Below are 15984 nucleotides of genomic sequence, written 5' to 3'. Positions count from 1 at the left end.
GTTATAATGATCTTTCAGCAACATCACTAGCTCATCAAATGAGCGATCTCCTGGTTTAGCTGGGCTTACTAAATTTCGCATCAGGCTGTATGTTTCAGCGCCCACTGCGCTAATGAGAACGGACTTCTGTTTGTTTGCACCATCAATGCCGTTTGCCGCAAAGAAATGCTGTATGATTTCTATATATTCCTCCCAACTTTGCGTGTTGTGGTCGAATGCCACCAGTGTTCCAATGGTCGCTGCCATAGCTATTCCCTCCCTTGTAATTTCAGGGAATGAAAATTAAAAGGATCTCTCACCCAGGTGTCCAGAATTGTCTTTCTGCGTGGATTTCTCGTCGCCAATATGTAGTATCCTGACTACATTAACTGACACGCACAACATGGGTCCATTTCGATAGTTTATCTCAGAATAATCCAGAACACATCTCACAGCACATCCCCGGTGATACATTTCACTTTAGGTCATGAATGTCACAGCCTTTTAAACCCATAGTTAATCCTGCCACGCCCCCTAGGGAATTTATGGTCAACCCACACGATTACTACAGTATCTACATAGAGCGGGTAAGCTCTATGGAGGCCGCCATGTCCTTCCGGTCTATGAAAAACGACGAAGTGCCGAGAGGGACATAAAGCACTTCGAATCGCGATTTCCCCGCCAGGCCTGCAAGCGGAAATGACGTCATTGTGACGTCATTTCCGCCGAATGGCTTATTACAGCCGCTAATGCTAAATAGATTTTATCTCGTAAATGATCCCACTAATAATGCATTGATTGTTTCCAAACTTCTGCCGTAGTACACATAGGCTCTTAACTCACAAAACGAGGCATTAGAAAGTTTGTAAGTTTACTGGGAGTTTATTTACCGCTGCTAATGCTGCTTAATGCTAACGCTGCTAATGCTAACGCTGCGTCGACGTCACTTCCGGTAACTCCCGGAATATGACTAATTGCATTGTTTTCACACCAAAGGCTATGTCAACTTATGTTATCTGACATGTTATCTGTCATCTGTATTTATAGTGTTGTTGTATGTGTGTTATGTAATCCTTTGTACTGTGTGTCTTGATGTCTTTTTGTTTGTATGGACCTTGAGTCTGAAGCTATAGCTTCTTGAATCTTGACACATTCCGCTTGCCGTAGTTCAAAACGTGAGGCGCTAGAGAGCAAATTCATTCGACTTTGCAAAATAAAATTGCACCACTAGATGGGGGAAGAAATTACATAATGTCCCTTTAAAGAGTCTCCTGGTCAAATAAAGGTTTAATAAAGATAATAATAAAGTTCTGCTCAAATTTTTTGATTAACATTGAAGTTTTAGAAAACAGAACGACATTTTGTAAAATATTCATGATACTTTATGTCATGAATATGACATAATGTAACTTACATTTTGATCCCTTTAATGACTTAAAATACAGTTTTACATAATTTTGGAGTTGACTGGCCATCAAACTATTCTATTTCTGGAAAACAATAACTCCAAGAAGCAACTATGAGTGTACAAAAAAGTGACCCATGCACATTTATAATATACAAATCATATTTAAGAAAAAAAAAAAGCTTTAATCAAGTTGTAAAGTTGATCTATTTTGACAAAAAAAAAAAAAAAAACATGGCCTTGATAGCATTATATGATGAAGTACATAAATATGATTTTTTTTTTTTTTTTTTTAAATCTTACATAACTGTAATGGCCAGTTTTTGATGGATGAAGACTGGTTCAGGAATGAATGGTTATTTTCATTGAAGATGTTTTACCTTCCACTGTAATATGTCAGTACTGTCTAATGTTTTGGGATTAAATGTGTGCTCTGAAACAACTGGATGAACACAAAAACATTTTCATTAAACAAACAAAACCCGATGTTCAAACAGTTTTTTATTGATGAAATAAATGACACATTTTTGCCAGACAAACATTGTAGAAACTGTCAAAATAGTATTTTAGGTTTTAAAAAAAGTTCTTTATCGACCTTAACATTTTTTTTTTCCCAGTACAAGAAAACCGAACAGAGAAGGACACCCCTTAAATTCACAATTTAAGCAGATATGTCAGTTCTTCATCCGGTCATATGTTTTAGCATTCATGAAACAAAGGATACAATGATATTAAAATAAAATCATCCCATCCTTAAATATTCCCTTCTCTTTTTTGTGCAATCGGTACTTGACTCAGTCAACAGTTAACTTCTTATTTTATAACACAAAAGACTGTTTCCTTTTTTGAGGTAACGCATATATAAACGTATATGTAAGGACATCAGACAGAAAAAATAGCCGACAAAATGCAAACAATGAAGAAAAATTTATCCCTTTTCTAAGGAGCATGAAGGTTGCTAAAAAGCCTGAGATATCTAAATGAGATGGGAGGTAAAGAGTGCCACGCACAACAGTTTGGTGGACCAGTAGACACTCACATAGCACTGCCGGACTTGAGGTTCTGCACTAGTTGCCACCCCTCCCTATCATCCCGTCTATATTCTTAGCACCGTCACTAAAAGGAAGTGTGTCGTAGCACTTTGGTAATGGACATGAAACACCGAGGCATGAGAGGAAAAGTTAAGGCTTGACATACAAAAGCAAAGGAGTACAGTTTAAAAGCACCGCACGATACTGCTCATAAACATGAAACTTGTGTAAATAAAAAATATGGATCTCCATATCATTACAAATGGAAGGATAAAAATGTATAAACAGCTGCATCATAAGATGAGCAGGGCAGTGAGTCTGTAGATGAAGACATGTCCACAGAACGTCGCTCAGGCACAGTCGTGTTGTGTAATGTTTTTTATGTATGTGTAACAGACACAAACGCACAAGCAAATATACTGTATGTATTACTGTCAGAGTCAATAAAGTAACACCCATACAAATTGAAGGGGCACAAGGAGAGACGTTAAAATGTTGGTTATAAACTCATTAATGACCTTTTGGAGTTTATCCTCATGGGATGAATAAAGGTCTTTCTCATCTTATATTGTCAGGGTTTTTTACAGCAATAGGATTGAGAACTAATTCTTTATAGTCAGACTACGTGAGATATTCCTTAAAAGACACAAAACATGTAGATTCATACAAAAGTCATACCGCTCAGACAGAGACACTGCCCTGTGCTAACAGTGAGTGGATATGATGACAGTATAATCGTAACAATGGGTTCAAATCACCCTCTTTTCCCTTTGTTCGACGCTCAATTAGCCATCCCTGGCAGAAAGAGGTCCTCAACATAAAATTCCCTCCTGTGGGCTTCTGAGTATCTCAACTAGCTGAGTGTATAAACACTGGAAGTCCTTTTTGAAGCAGGCCCAGTCATCCCTTCTCTCCATCTACATTCCCTGTCTTTCTCTCTGTCAAATATAAGTCACTAAATCCCCCCAAAATGTTAAAAAGAATCTGCCGACACATCTGGATTTCTGTGGAGGTTTGAGACATTTTCATTTGTGCTTTAGAACACAAGTCGCTCTATGAAAAAAAAAAAAAAAGGCTAAATTGCGTTTCTATTTGTCTGATTTGAACTTTGTTTTGCAGCTGCTGCGGCTCCAAACTTCCCTCGCTTGTGGCTCAGGTAAAAACGGGCCAAGTTTTGAAAGCTGTGATTGTAAACATGAACTGAAAAAGTAGTTTAGTCTGCCTTTAACCACACGCTTTCATTAAAAACTGATGGTGAAAAGCACAAGGGACCTTAAAAGGTTAAAGGGGATCTATTAAGTTAATTTATATCAGTACATTTTTCATCATTGGACTCAATTAAGGTGGAAATTTATGATTTACAGTTGAAAAAAAAAAAAATCCATATTTAACATACAATGTCTCAAACAAGCCATATTAGGTCCTGCCTCTTAAAAGCCTGCCAACTTTCTTTTGATTAGCCTGGTTTGTGGGCACGAAGAGACAACACCAAGCGTTTCTGAGCCAGTGTGGACGTTTTAGAACAGAATTGTTCTTAGTAAAGGACCATTTTACAATCCATCCAAACATATTAAGGCCCAAATTTAGTCTGTGTGGAGACAACATTAACATCTGTAGGGTAAAAGTTAACAACAGGAGGTCTCCAATTGGTAGACAACATATTCTTTTTGTACTTATTCTGTGATATAACAGTGGATTAAGTATTAAAAAAAACATATAAAGATCCCCTTGTAAGCTAATTTGGTGTCAAACTTCTGAATAAGAGCCGGGATATTTCATTCTCTGCTGCAATCATTTCACCATCAATTTTTAATGCGTCTCCTCTTAGTGATAAATAGTTGGAGCACTCATTTAAAGCCCGACTTGCTTTCCTGTTGCAGACTGAAGCAACATAAAGGCGGTTAACCCCTTAACATCCACAGCTGTATTTTCAATACCATCAAACCTGGCAAACTCTGAATGGCTTGAAAATACGAAGCTCTGCGATGCAAAGGGTGGAAGCTATGTTGAAATATCAAAACTGTAGCAGCAATGATCCCTTACTACATAAAAAGACTTGGCAAACAGCTAAATGTTAGTCTGACACGTTTTTTGACGTATATTGGAGCAAATGTTGAGTCGCTATGTTCTTGGAGGTGAAAACTAACTGTTGTAAAAGATTTTTTTTAAAGAAACTCTTCAGCACATGGACAGTCATGTGCTGGATGTGTCTGATGACAGCAGTACAGTGTGGAATAAATATCTAAAGGAATACTGTGATATCCAGGAGAAGATCGGAACCAGATGCGACTCTCCAACTGTAAAATCTGGTTGTGACATAAGATTAAAAAAAAAATTATAAGACAGATTTTGTCCCTGAGGCAGGCAATTTGTTGGCTGTAACTTCATGTTCACTTGACAGACTTTAGAGAGATATCCATCTTCTCTTCTAAGTCTGAGCAAATAAACACAATTTACAAAAAGGCAAGCTAGTTCTTATAATGTAAGATAACAGTTAATACGATGAGTTTAAATAAAGAACCGTTACCTACAAAAGCCAATCTCTCTGTTTGATCTCTGGGAACAGTGGTCCCAAAATAAATCAGATTACTTCTTGAGAGTTTACTCTCAGATGTTGGTGAGGACACTGTGCATCGACTGGCGATTCCTACATATTTGAAAGCAACAGCTTATTAAACTGCACAAAAAATGCATGCTTGTGTCTGCTTTGTTCTACACCAGCCACTTCTCCATGCAGGTGTGGAACACCGTCTCATTCGAGTGCCACAAGACGTGTAGGACGCCGGGAACAGTGCAGAGGATCAGATCTCCACGAGCCGCCAGCGTCTTCAGACCGAACAGATCCCTTAGATACAACTGCAGGAGAAAAATAGATGAAGAAATTAGTCCTGATTTAATCTGCTGCAGGGGTTCTCAAAGTCTGACGCTGCTGGAAAAAAACTGTTCCCTCTATTAAAAAAAAAACAAAAAAAACACCATCAACTCCCCCCTCTGCCCAACAAACACAACGTGAGCCTTTGAAAATGTATCAAAAACATTAATTGTTATGGATTTTATCATCTCTGCTCGTATTTATTCATAATCACGGTTGAAGTCTTGGAACTAGTCGTATTTTGGGGCTGCTCCTCATCCCAGCTGCAACTTCCTAATGTTCATAAGAAGATAAATCTCCAACAGTCCAGATGTGTTTTTCCTAAGCGAGCTCTTTTATACACAATAACTAAAAGACTCTGCATAAAATGACTTTAAATTCTTATAAACCAATGTTTTATTCACAGTAAAACATAGAAAAATGATGTTGAGAGAGATGAGTAAATCATTGATTTATGTCTTCTGTCTTTTACTTTTTTAATTTCTTCATTATTTTTAGTGTACAACACTTCGGCCAACTATTGTTGTTTTAAATGCGCTTTATAAATAAATTGGATTGGACATAAGCTTCTATTTGCATTACATTAATTCATGACAATGAAAAGAGCGTCTGAACTAAACTAAATGCAGTTGCTGTTTCGGGTCCGATTTCTACTCACATCTTGGTGCTGCATCTCAACAACGGTCTCGTTGTCATCATAAAATCCAAACTGACTGTGAAACGTGAACAAGACAGAGAGATGAAATGTGTGAGCATCACATGAGAGTCATCAGATCATCCGCAGTCAGAAAACAAACATCTCAGAAAAACCCCGTGAAATGTGGGAACTGAGCAAAGACAGTTTTCTAGGACATTGGAAGAAGAAGTCACATTAAAGCTGACAACTGAATTGAAAAAAGGAGATAACTGATGCGGTGTTGTGGCTTCATTTGACACGAAACAATGTGGGATGGAAAGATAAATCCCTCAGCTGACTGAAATATCAGCAACTGCTGTGAACAGTGTAATCAATTGTCCCCGATTTATCAGTTATTTTAGCACCAGAGTCAGTAAACAACCTATAATTGAGCATGTGGACATTCGCTATCAAAGCAGATACAGTCCATAAATTCGAGGAAATCAATCTGAAGTCATGTTAGATCAAAAGATGATGAACTCACCTCGACTGCCAGGGTGTGATGACTCCGTCGTCTGGTCCTCCGATCAACACAAGCTTTTGGATTTTGAGGAAGTTCTTCTTCCACTCTGCATATACAAGTTGGGAGTCAGAAGTCAGTCAATACCTGATGGTGGAGTTTGTAACCTGTTAGAATGTGCCTGTTATCTAGAAACTAGAAACTCTTTTATTTACTGATGATTCTTTTTAGGATTCAAGAGATCAATACCAAGCACATCACAAAGCAGTTACATTATACAGTTACACATTACATTTGTGGGTGGGCTTTTCCCAGAATAAGCTTGCTGACCTGTTGAGTTTGGACTCAGCCTCTCGCTGTTGAGCAAAGCCAGATAGTCACTGCTGTTCAAGTACAGGTCTCTGTGGTGGGGGTCTGCAGACGGAGGAGAGACGATGCGCAACCACAAAGTTGAAACGGAGATTCTTGGTAGTTTAATTAGTACAAAAAGTTATTGCAATGAGGGTCTTTGAATCAAACATGTTTATAAGTTTCATAAAATTCCTCGGAGGAGATGTTTCTGGAGTCTCACCATTCCAGTAGTTGCAGATGGATATCCTCTGACCAAATGCAGTGTAACAGAGGTGGAAGAGGTTCGACTTCACAAACTGAGGGAAGAGGTACTTTAAGTAGTCTGTGTCTGTGAGAAGATGAAAGAAAGAGAAAACCTAGGATAAACAACCAACAGAAGAGAGAAAAAAACAGCCTGTAACATGTTCAACATAAGCAAAGACTTATTCATTCTTTCAATATTCCCCCATATTTTAGCTTTCATATGTCTCAAACTCCTGAGAGAAAATGTGGCTTTTTAACTGCAAACTGGCTGAAAACAAGCCAGTCAATCTGATCAGCGAGATTTTCAGCCTGATTGGCTCTGACTGGTAGCCTGGCTGACGCGTCCACATCTCGATGAGATGGTGGTCTGGGAACTAGGTGTGCATTTTCTCATATTTGACGCGTGGTTTACGAATGCCTAGAGCCGTTTATTGGGCGCTACGAATGTCTACCAAATGGCGTCTGGTTCTTCCCATGCTGCTTTGCGCGCGATTCATAGCCAATTGTATCACTTATACCAGATGACGTATGTAGAGCGACAGAAATTCGACGAGGAAGAAGGCAATGAAATCTTTCAACACCAAACGTTGCTCTTTTTTAAAAGTAAACTTGCGTTCTAAGCTGCTTGGAACACTTTCTAAGGCTGCATCGAACGGTAACATTGTGTCCGCTGCCATGTTGGATTAACACTCTACAAGCTTCGGTGTCGCGCATAGACGTCGTCATAGTCTAGCTGCCCCCCCCCCCCGTTCTGTGATTGGTTCCCTAACTCAGGCAAAAATAAGGGCGGTGGTTTCCAGGCTGCCTTTGCAGTGTGAATGAAATCGCGCGCAAAGCAGCATGGGAATTCCCAGGCTACCTGACTAGACTGATTTCTACGGAAGAGTATTAGGGCCAGGCATAAGAAAAAAATAATAAAATTTTGCCTGTCGAGATTAAAGTCGACATGTCGAGAATAAAGTCGGAATGTCGAGAATAAAGTCGAATTTTCGAGAAAAAAGTCAACTCCTCTGGTCCATCATGTAATTACTTTATTTTCGACATTTCGACTTTAATCTCGACAGGCAAAATTTAAATATTTTTTCTTATGCCTGGCCCTAATACTCTTCCGTAGATTTCTCCCTTTTAAAAAAAAAAAAAAAAAAAAAAAAAAAAAAAGGAGAAAAAAAAAGAATCTCAGTTTATTTTCTATTTCTTTTGTTTTTTTCCAGTCAGGAAATGCACGATGTGTAGATAACTGAGAAAAATAATTTTCTACCTAATCAGTGAACACGTCACTCCATGCCACAAATACTTCATATTAAAGTGAATGAACTGGATTCAAGGTTTTTTCAAGGTTAAAAAAAAAGTTTTTTCCTGTTCTCTAATGCACTTTCATATTCTAAGATAACTAATATATACATATACATATATATATATATATATATATATATATATATATGACTAAATAAATAAAAGAGGTTAAGGGTCTATCTTTAGGGGGATTTAGTGCAATGCCTTTCATGTTTTGGCCAAATATTGTCAATAACTATCCTCCTTAGTTAAGAAAATGACAATGAAGGAATCTATCGTTTTTCGTGACCCTGAATCGAATCTTCCTATCACAGACAATATAGCTATAAATACACAATTTGCTTCTTTTTATAAACAACTGTATAGTTCTGAACTGGCTTGTGAAAGTAATGAACAAGAACTGTATCTGAAAGGCATTGATATTAAGACACTACCAGAAAATCAGAAGGAGGAAATGGCCAAAGAGATTTCTGAAACTGAAATTAAAGAGGCAATGGACAGTGTCGCCAAAGGTAAAGCCCCTGGTATGGATGGGTTACCAATCGAGTTTTATGTAGAGTTTTGGCCCCAAATAGGTTCATTTTTTGTTGAAGTTTTAAAATATGCAACTACAGAGAGTATATTACCCCCATCAATGTATCAAACCATTATAAATGTAATTCCAAAACCAGGTAGAGAGTGTAATAAGCCATCTGACTTCAGACCAATTAGCTTAATAAATAGCGATAATAAAATTATTACAAAAGTCTTAAACAATAGAATGGCCAAAGTCCATCCACTACTTATACATTATAACCAAACAGGTTTTATTCAAAATAGAAATTTAAAAACAAATGTTAGAACATGTATATCTCTAACACAATATGCCAAACAGCAAAATATAGATTTAACATTAAAGGTAGGGTAGGAGATCCTGGATTTTGAGTCCAGCGAAGCCGCATTTTGAAAATACACAGGTAAAAAGTCCCAACCCTTTTCTTCACTTTCCCCCCGAAGGCACGCCTCTAGAGTACATGAACGCGCACGAGCACGAAGGTGCACGAGCGCTGTTCTGACAGCAAGCATCGATCGTTGCCGTATTTAGTATTTAGTTTATGCTAACTATACGTTTAATAATGCTAGGTGCTAGCCAAGCTGGCTCTAGTTTAGCTTCCTGCCAAGCTTCGTTCACGGAGCAGGGTACGCGCACAGGGGGAAGGAGGGGGAGGGGGAGGGAGGAGCAGGTTGCAGTTTGATAGACGGCATCAGAATCCAATCATTGTGAACGGTCCGTTCACAATGATTGGATACTGTTTTTCCTAGATTGTACGTTCTAGAGGCCACTAAAACTTTTCATATTTGTGTCAAAACTTTTAATTAATTGGTTGCAATGGGGGTGTGAAGAGTATTTCAAGCAATATGTAAAAAAATGTTCCAGAAAAAGATCCCCTACCCCACCTTTAATGGCAGTAGACGCTGAAAAAGCATTCGATCGACTGGAATTGAGCTACTTGTATAAGGTACTGGAGGCATTCAACTTCCCAAAAGGAATAATAGATCTGATTAAAACCATTTATAAATTACCGACGGCCTATGTTTACTCAAACGGCATTTTATCAGAAGCTATTAAGATCACAAGAGGTACGAGACAAGGTTGCCCTCTATCACCAACGTTATTTGCCTTGGCTATTGAACCGCTGGCACAGAAAATCCGTGAATGTGAGGAAATAACCAGTATATATGTAGATAGGGAGTGCTACAAGCTAAGTCTGTTTGTGGATGATCTTATGCTTTACCTAACCAATACTAGTAAATCAATCCCGGCATTGATGGGGGTAATAGAGAGCTTCTCCAGAATATCAGGATATAAAATAAATATGGATAAAACAGAAGTAATGCCAATAACAGGATGCCGGCAAAATAAAGATGAACTAATACAATTTAAGTGTCAGAGGGATAAGATTAAGTATCTAGGATGCCACATCAGTACAGACAAAAAGACATTATATCAAAATAATTACTCAACTTTACTTGTGGAACTAAAAGCTGGTTTAGGCCAGTGGCAGGACCTCCCGATTAACATCATTGGTAGAATTAATTTGGTAAAAATGATTTGGCTGCCCAAATTTCTGTTTGTTTTCCAGGTAATACCAGTTATACCCCCAAAAACCTTTTTTAAAACTGTTGAAAGACTTATTAGTTCATTCATTTGGTCAAATAAGACTCCCAGACTGAGTAGAATGCTCCTTCAGAATAAAAGAAGCGAAGGAGGACTTCAATTACCAAACTTTGAGATGTATTACTATGCCGCACAATCGTTCTATTTTGATAAAATAATAAACAGAACAGAGGAAGAGTCATGGGTCAAGATAGAGGACTTTCAACTTGGATTAGATAATTTGTTTGTAGCTATGTTTACAAGACGAAAAATAAAAGGCGGTTTTGTAATTAACAGCACACTGAAGGCATGGCAAAAAATAAAGAGCATATTACATACAGAGATTGGACTGCCAGGGACTGTAGGCCTATGGAACAATTCTGCAATTACTATCCAGAATAAAAAACTTAATTGGGGTAGTTGGAAGGATAAAGGAATATTAACAGTGTCGGATATATGTGAAGAGAGTAAAATATTGTCCTTTGACCAACTTAAACAAAAATTTAACTTAACAAATACTGAATTCTTGAAATATTCACAATTAAGAAGTTGGTTACAAGATAAATTTTTGTTACAGGGATGCATAGAATCACCTGCAGTTAAATGGATATTAAAAACCGGTGAAAAAAGGAAACTGATAGGAACTTTATATAATGGTCTGATTGATGAACTAGCTGGCAGGTATTCATTACACAAAATATATCAGAACTGGAATAATGACCTTGGGATCACTGACTCAAAGGTAAAATGGAAGGAGTGTTTACAAGTAACACATAGTATCACTACTAATGAAAATCTACGCCTCATTCAATACAAACTAATGACAAGAATATACTATACGAGATCTAAGGTGCACAAATTTGATTCCTCCTCTTCTGCTCTTTGTATAAAATGCCTTACAGAGGAAGATACATTAATACATGCCTTTTGGGAATGTCCAGCAATTAACCAGGTTTGGATGGAGATAGAAAAATTGATTAATACGGTGTGCAGAGTTACAATTAATCTCACACCTCAGTTATGCATCCTTCACAATACAGAACAGGTAAGATACCCATTAGGTTGGCAGATATGTTTTTGTTCCCTGATTTATAAAAAACTTATTTTAAAACATTGGAAGAACCCTGTAGCAGCTTCACTTTATGAATGGAAGCGTCTGTTGAAACATTATTTAAGTATTGAAGGAACCATATATGAAGAAAATAACAAAAAGCAACAGTTCAAAAAAGTGTGGAATTGCTTATATGATGCATTGTAATTTCAGTGGCAAGTAGTAAGGCAGTGTCTGGGAGCGTCTGAGTGGAAACCCTGAAGTGTGTGTGTGTGTGTGTGTGGGGGGGGGGGGGTGTCTGTGTCTGTGGTATGGGTGTGTGGGGTATTAGTGTGTATGTGGTGGGGATTGGGGGGGGATTATGCATGGAGGTATGGATATTTGGGGTGACTGGGTGTGGATGGGTGGGGGTGGGGGTGGGGGGGCACACGTGTGAGTGTGAGGGGAGGAACGGGTGGAGAGAAAAATGTTGTGATGTGGAGAAAGGAAGAAACTTGTTGTTGTTTTTTTTTTTGTTCTCCAGTCTGTGTTGGAGTTTATTGTAATGCACTGGGCTTTGTTCAGACTGGACACATATCATGACAAAAAGTAAAAAATAAAATTGTATAAAAAAAACAAATATTGTCATCCAGGAAATTTGAGCGCTGCGATCGAGACTTATTCTGTGTGTTAATCATAGTTTTTATACAGAAAATTCAGAACTGGCAGTCCGACCAAAACAAAAATAAATATGTAATTGGCCAATGAATTTGCAATTGCTGCAATCAGATGCAGATTCTTGCAGATGCAGAAGATTTTTCTCTACGAGACACATCTTTTCACTCTCATTTGATCAATTTTTTACTACAAAAATACTGACTGTTAAGCTTTTAAAGTTGCACCTACCTCCATACTGCCCGGCCTGAGGCGATGACAGAGAGATGAAGGAGTGAACATTGTGTTCAGACAGAGTGGAGAGGATCCCTCTGCAAACCAGCCCACCTGCAACACAACAAACAAAACTACGTTTCAACATATAAACAAAATAGTGTCCTTCTAATTATCAATTCAACCTGCAACGTAGAAAGTGTATGTTGAGTTTTTAAAATGCAGCTTATCGATGCTTCAGTCAGTGTGTGCATCTGTTATGGTCATTACATTAATTATTGATTTATATGCTGGATAGCGTTTTAACTCTTTACTCAAGTTAATGGCAAGTAGTTTAAGCTCAAACTATCGTTATCTTCCACATTCATGGTAGAAAGGCATTTCAGAATATATCTGGTTGACCGTTAGCCTACTCTTTAATAAAAAAGACAAAAGATTAGAAATTAACCTGAAATCTAAAGTTCAGCACAGAAACAAGTTTTCAAAAACTGTCCAGTGAAGAAAGACACAGACTTGTCTTTGTTTTTAGTTTTTTTTACAGTTACAAAAAGCTGTTTGTTGGGATTTCCCGGCGACTGACCGAAGCAGAAATCTTAAACCTCATAAAAAGTCAACCGAGCAATAAAATAAAACGACGCCAGTGGAGTAAACAGCGTCACTTTTACTGTCACTTTATGCAAGACCAGAACGAAACTAAAAACATACCAACACTGCTTTATAATCTTGAGCAAATACCACATTTATGTCTGTATTATCTGACTTGTAGGAATGCACTCACGGACCTTGAGAGTAGCAGATAAAGTGCACCCCGCCTGCTGCGTTTTGCATTATTGGGTAAATTGCTGCCTTGAAGCCCTCCACCTGCTTCCACATGGGCTGCAGGCTGGCGCTTCTGTCAAACAGGTCGATGACGGTCACATTCGTCCCCGGATGAGACTGCGGGACACGAAAGGAGAACAGTTCCAAGAATCAACAAGGTCAAATCTGAAAGATTGGGTTCGGACGCTTGTGTTTTTAACAATGTTTGGGGATGGTTGGCCTCTAATTGATATGATCATCAAATGCTGATGATTTATTAGGCTGGTAGGAGCTCAGCCTAACTGAAGCAGAAAGAGTGAAGCCTGGATTTTCACTTTCGCTGATTTCCTCAAGACTGATGTCTCGTATGGTTTCGGTCTACAGCTTTCTAATACAGCAGGGTTAAAAAAAAAAAAAACACACACACACACACACACACACACACACAAAAAGAGGAACTTAGACCTAATCAACCTCTCTGAGACACCACGAAAACTTCCTTTTTGCTGCAATATCACATATTCATCTAAGAGTGAGCATTTCCAAAGCTGTGCGAGTGGTTTGGGAAGCTTGGCAAGCTCCACTGTCTTTACATAAAGTGTGAACTCCATTATCACTAGTACTGACAACTTTATTTAAAAAAATAAAAAAATAAAAAAAATAATCTAGTAATCTATTAATACCGACTTTAAGTTAATTGTCTGTTTTCCAATACGAATTATGGAGAACAGTACAGTACAAAACAGATGTTGACCCCCCCCCCCCAAAAAAACCCAAATGAATAATTATAAATACACATGTAAGTGCACGGACCTGCACTATAGATTTTTTTGCAGAAGTAATGCATCAAAACAAGTTCACGTGGCATTACAATGTTCTTTACAGACTTCTAAGAATATGATAAGAGCTGACTAATGCAGCACAGTGCATGTTACATGATGCAGGTCCATGCTTTGTTGATAACATATGGTGATATAATCTGTAAGGCCTGCAGGATGTTCTATTAAATGTGTTTTTAAACAACTATCTACCCCCACAGATCCACTCAAACTGAGCCGGTTTCTCTTCTGCTCGGACACTCACCTCGTTGATGAATCTCTGTAAGTTTATAAAATCCCCTGAACTGTCGAACAAGCCGTGCACTATGATCACCGGCTTGTATCCGACCACGGCAGCCCAGAGACACGCACCAAGCAGCGGACACAGCAGCCCAGCTGCCCCGCTGCTTCTCCTCCTCCGGTTGCCGCTGAAAGATGAGCCCTTCATTGTGACTTAACGGAATTAAAAACCCTAAATAAAACCTTTCCAAATCAAAGAAAAATAATAAAAACGTGGTAAAACAAAAACAAAAACAAAATTAAAATGAATTGTTTTTGGCTAATTTCTAGCTGTTCAGCCTCATTTCTGCTTCCAGCTGCGGTCCAGATGAGCAGCGTCCTTTTCAATAATCCTGTTTGCTACGCACTTCCCTCACTGCGTGCTCGCCCCCAATAACTATCCAGATAAAACACCTTCCAGCTGCTCCACTTTCTGCTTTTGTTTGTTCCGGTTTTAAATTAAAGGTGCAATAGCTATGTGGACGTCATTTCCGGTGACTAGTTGTCCAATCAGCTCGAAGCAGTGCGCGGACCCCTCTGTCTGTGACCCCTTTCACACTGCCGAATAACCCGCGTTTAATTCGCGAATTTAGCGTGTCCGCTGTTGTGTTCACACTGCCTACCCGGGCTGCCGCGTCAACTCGACTCGCCTTTCGACCCGCGTCGGACCCTAGTCTTTTTGCCGAGCCGAGTTTGATGTGAACGCAATCGACGCGGGTCGGACGTGGGCGTGACGTGAGGAGTTTAAAAGACAGAATGGACAGCTGATTCAGAACAACAGCGACAGGTGAGGACAAGTTTTACTCTGTTTTAGCCTACATCAAGTTGGAGACATTTTTTAATATGGCCAACTGGTGAGACAAGGAGGTCCGCGAGCTCCTCAGCCCCCGAGTAGAGGACGTTATTTTCCGCCACATTTCGGGGACGGTGAAAGATGGACCTCTGCTGGAAGGGCTGGCGAGAAAGATGGGAGAGCGCGGTTTCCCACGCAGCAAGACGCACCGTAAAGTAACATCTCCATGAACTGCATTGCAAAAATGAGTTCTCAAGGTGTCCCGCCATCGTTTGTTTGAAAAATTTGATGCAGACAGGTGTATTTCACCCTACCTCCGGCGCATGGCTTGTGCCTACGTCATTGTACACGCCCAGCATTTTATGTGTTTCGTGTGATGCTCTGCCACTAGGCAACGCCCCCTGAACTCGGCTTCAGGCGACACGGGTCACCCTGACACGCCAAGCGTTCACATTGCTCGACGCGGGTCGAAGGTGCAATTTGGACCCGCTAAGGTAGCGGGTCGCAGTGTGAAAGGGGCTATAAAGTGAAGAGGATAGATTGTTATGAAGCTATATCGTTTGATTTATTTACCTTTCTTGCAACAAGGCAACATTTGTTTCTTATGTTTGTTTTTATTATTTAGGATAAATTTCTTGGACGAGATGCAGGCTACCACACATTTTTGGAAAATGAATAGTTAGCAAAATGTACTTAACGCGTTTCATAAAGAATAATTAAACACAATCGGACATAATTTCGTAATAAAACAGTCACTTAGTTCGTTCGTAATCTCGTTTTTATTTAAAAGACATGTGTATGTGTGTGTCCAGTTTTGTAGAACCTGAGGACTTCATTTTACTGTTCTCAATTATTTGTTTTTACAGTTTTAGCCTTTTTAAAAAAAAATCCTTTAAGAAGATTTGATGTTGTTGTGTAGATGTTCTGTCTG

The 15984-nt window shown here is 38.9% G+C and overlaps 1 protein-coding gene across 1 annotated transcript; it reads right to left on the bottom strand.

Moving 5' to 3' along the window:
- Positions 1–1873: 1873 nt before the first annotated feature.
- Positions 1874–14703, bottom strand: ppt2b (palmitoyl-protein thioesterase 2b). The gene is made up of 8 exons (XM_075449958.1): positions 14247–14703; positions 13148–13301; positions 12384–12479; positions 6995–7102; positions 6754–6837; positions 6448–6532; positions 5946–6000; positions 1874–5271 (listed from the first exon to the last, which is right to left on the bottom strand). The coding sequence occupies exons 1-8, from the start codon at positions 14427–14429 to the stop codon at positions 5128–5130; spliced, it is 909 nt and encodes a 302-aa protein (XP_075306073.1). The 5' UTR covers positions 14430–14703; the 3' UTR covers positions 1874–5127.
- Between the last annotated feature and the right edge of the window lie 1281 nt (positions 14704–15984).

Source organism: Odontesthes bonariensis, chromosome 18, assembly GCF_027942865.1.
Source record: "Odontesthes bonariensis isolate fOdoBon6 chromosome 18, fOdoBon6.hap1, whole genome shotgun sequence".
Taxonomy (NCBI): Eukaryota; Metazoa; Chordata; class Actinopteri; order Atheriniformes; family Atherinopsidae; genus Odontesthes; species Odontesthes bonariensis.
The sequence above is the reverse complement of the archived record's forward strand: the minus strand, read 5'-3'. Positions and strand labels throughout refer to the sequence as shown.

What these genes read in the sequence shown, in the direction of transcription:
- ppt2b (XM_075449958.1), bottom strand. Translation starts at nt 14,429, where the DNA reads ATGAAGGGCTCATCTTTCAGCGGCAACCGGAGGAGGAGAAGCAGCGGG. An exon ending in CTTTATCTGCTACTCTCAAG is followed by an intron (nt 12,480 to 13,147) that starts GTCCGTGAGTGC and finishes GTTGTGTTGCAG; the next exon opens with GTGGGCTGGTTTGCAGAGGG. An exon ending in TCAGGCCGGGCAGTATGGAG is followed by an intron (nt 7,103 to 12,383) that starts GTAGGTGCAACT and finishes ATCTTCTCACAG; the next exon opens with ACACAGACTACTTAAAGTAC.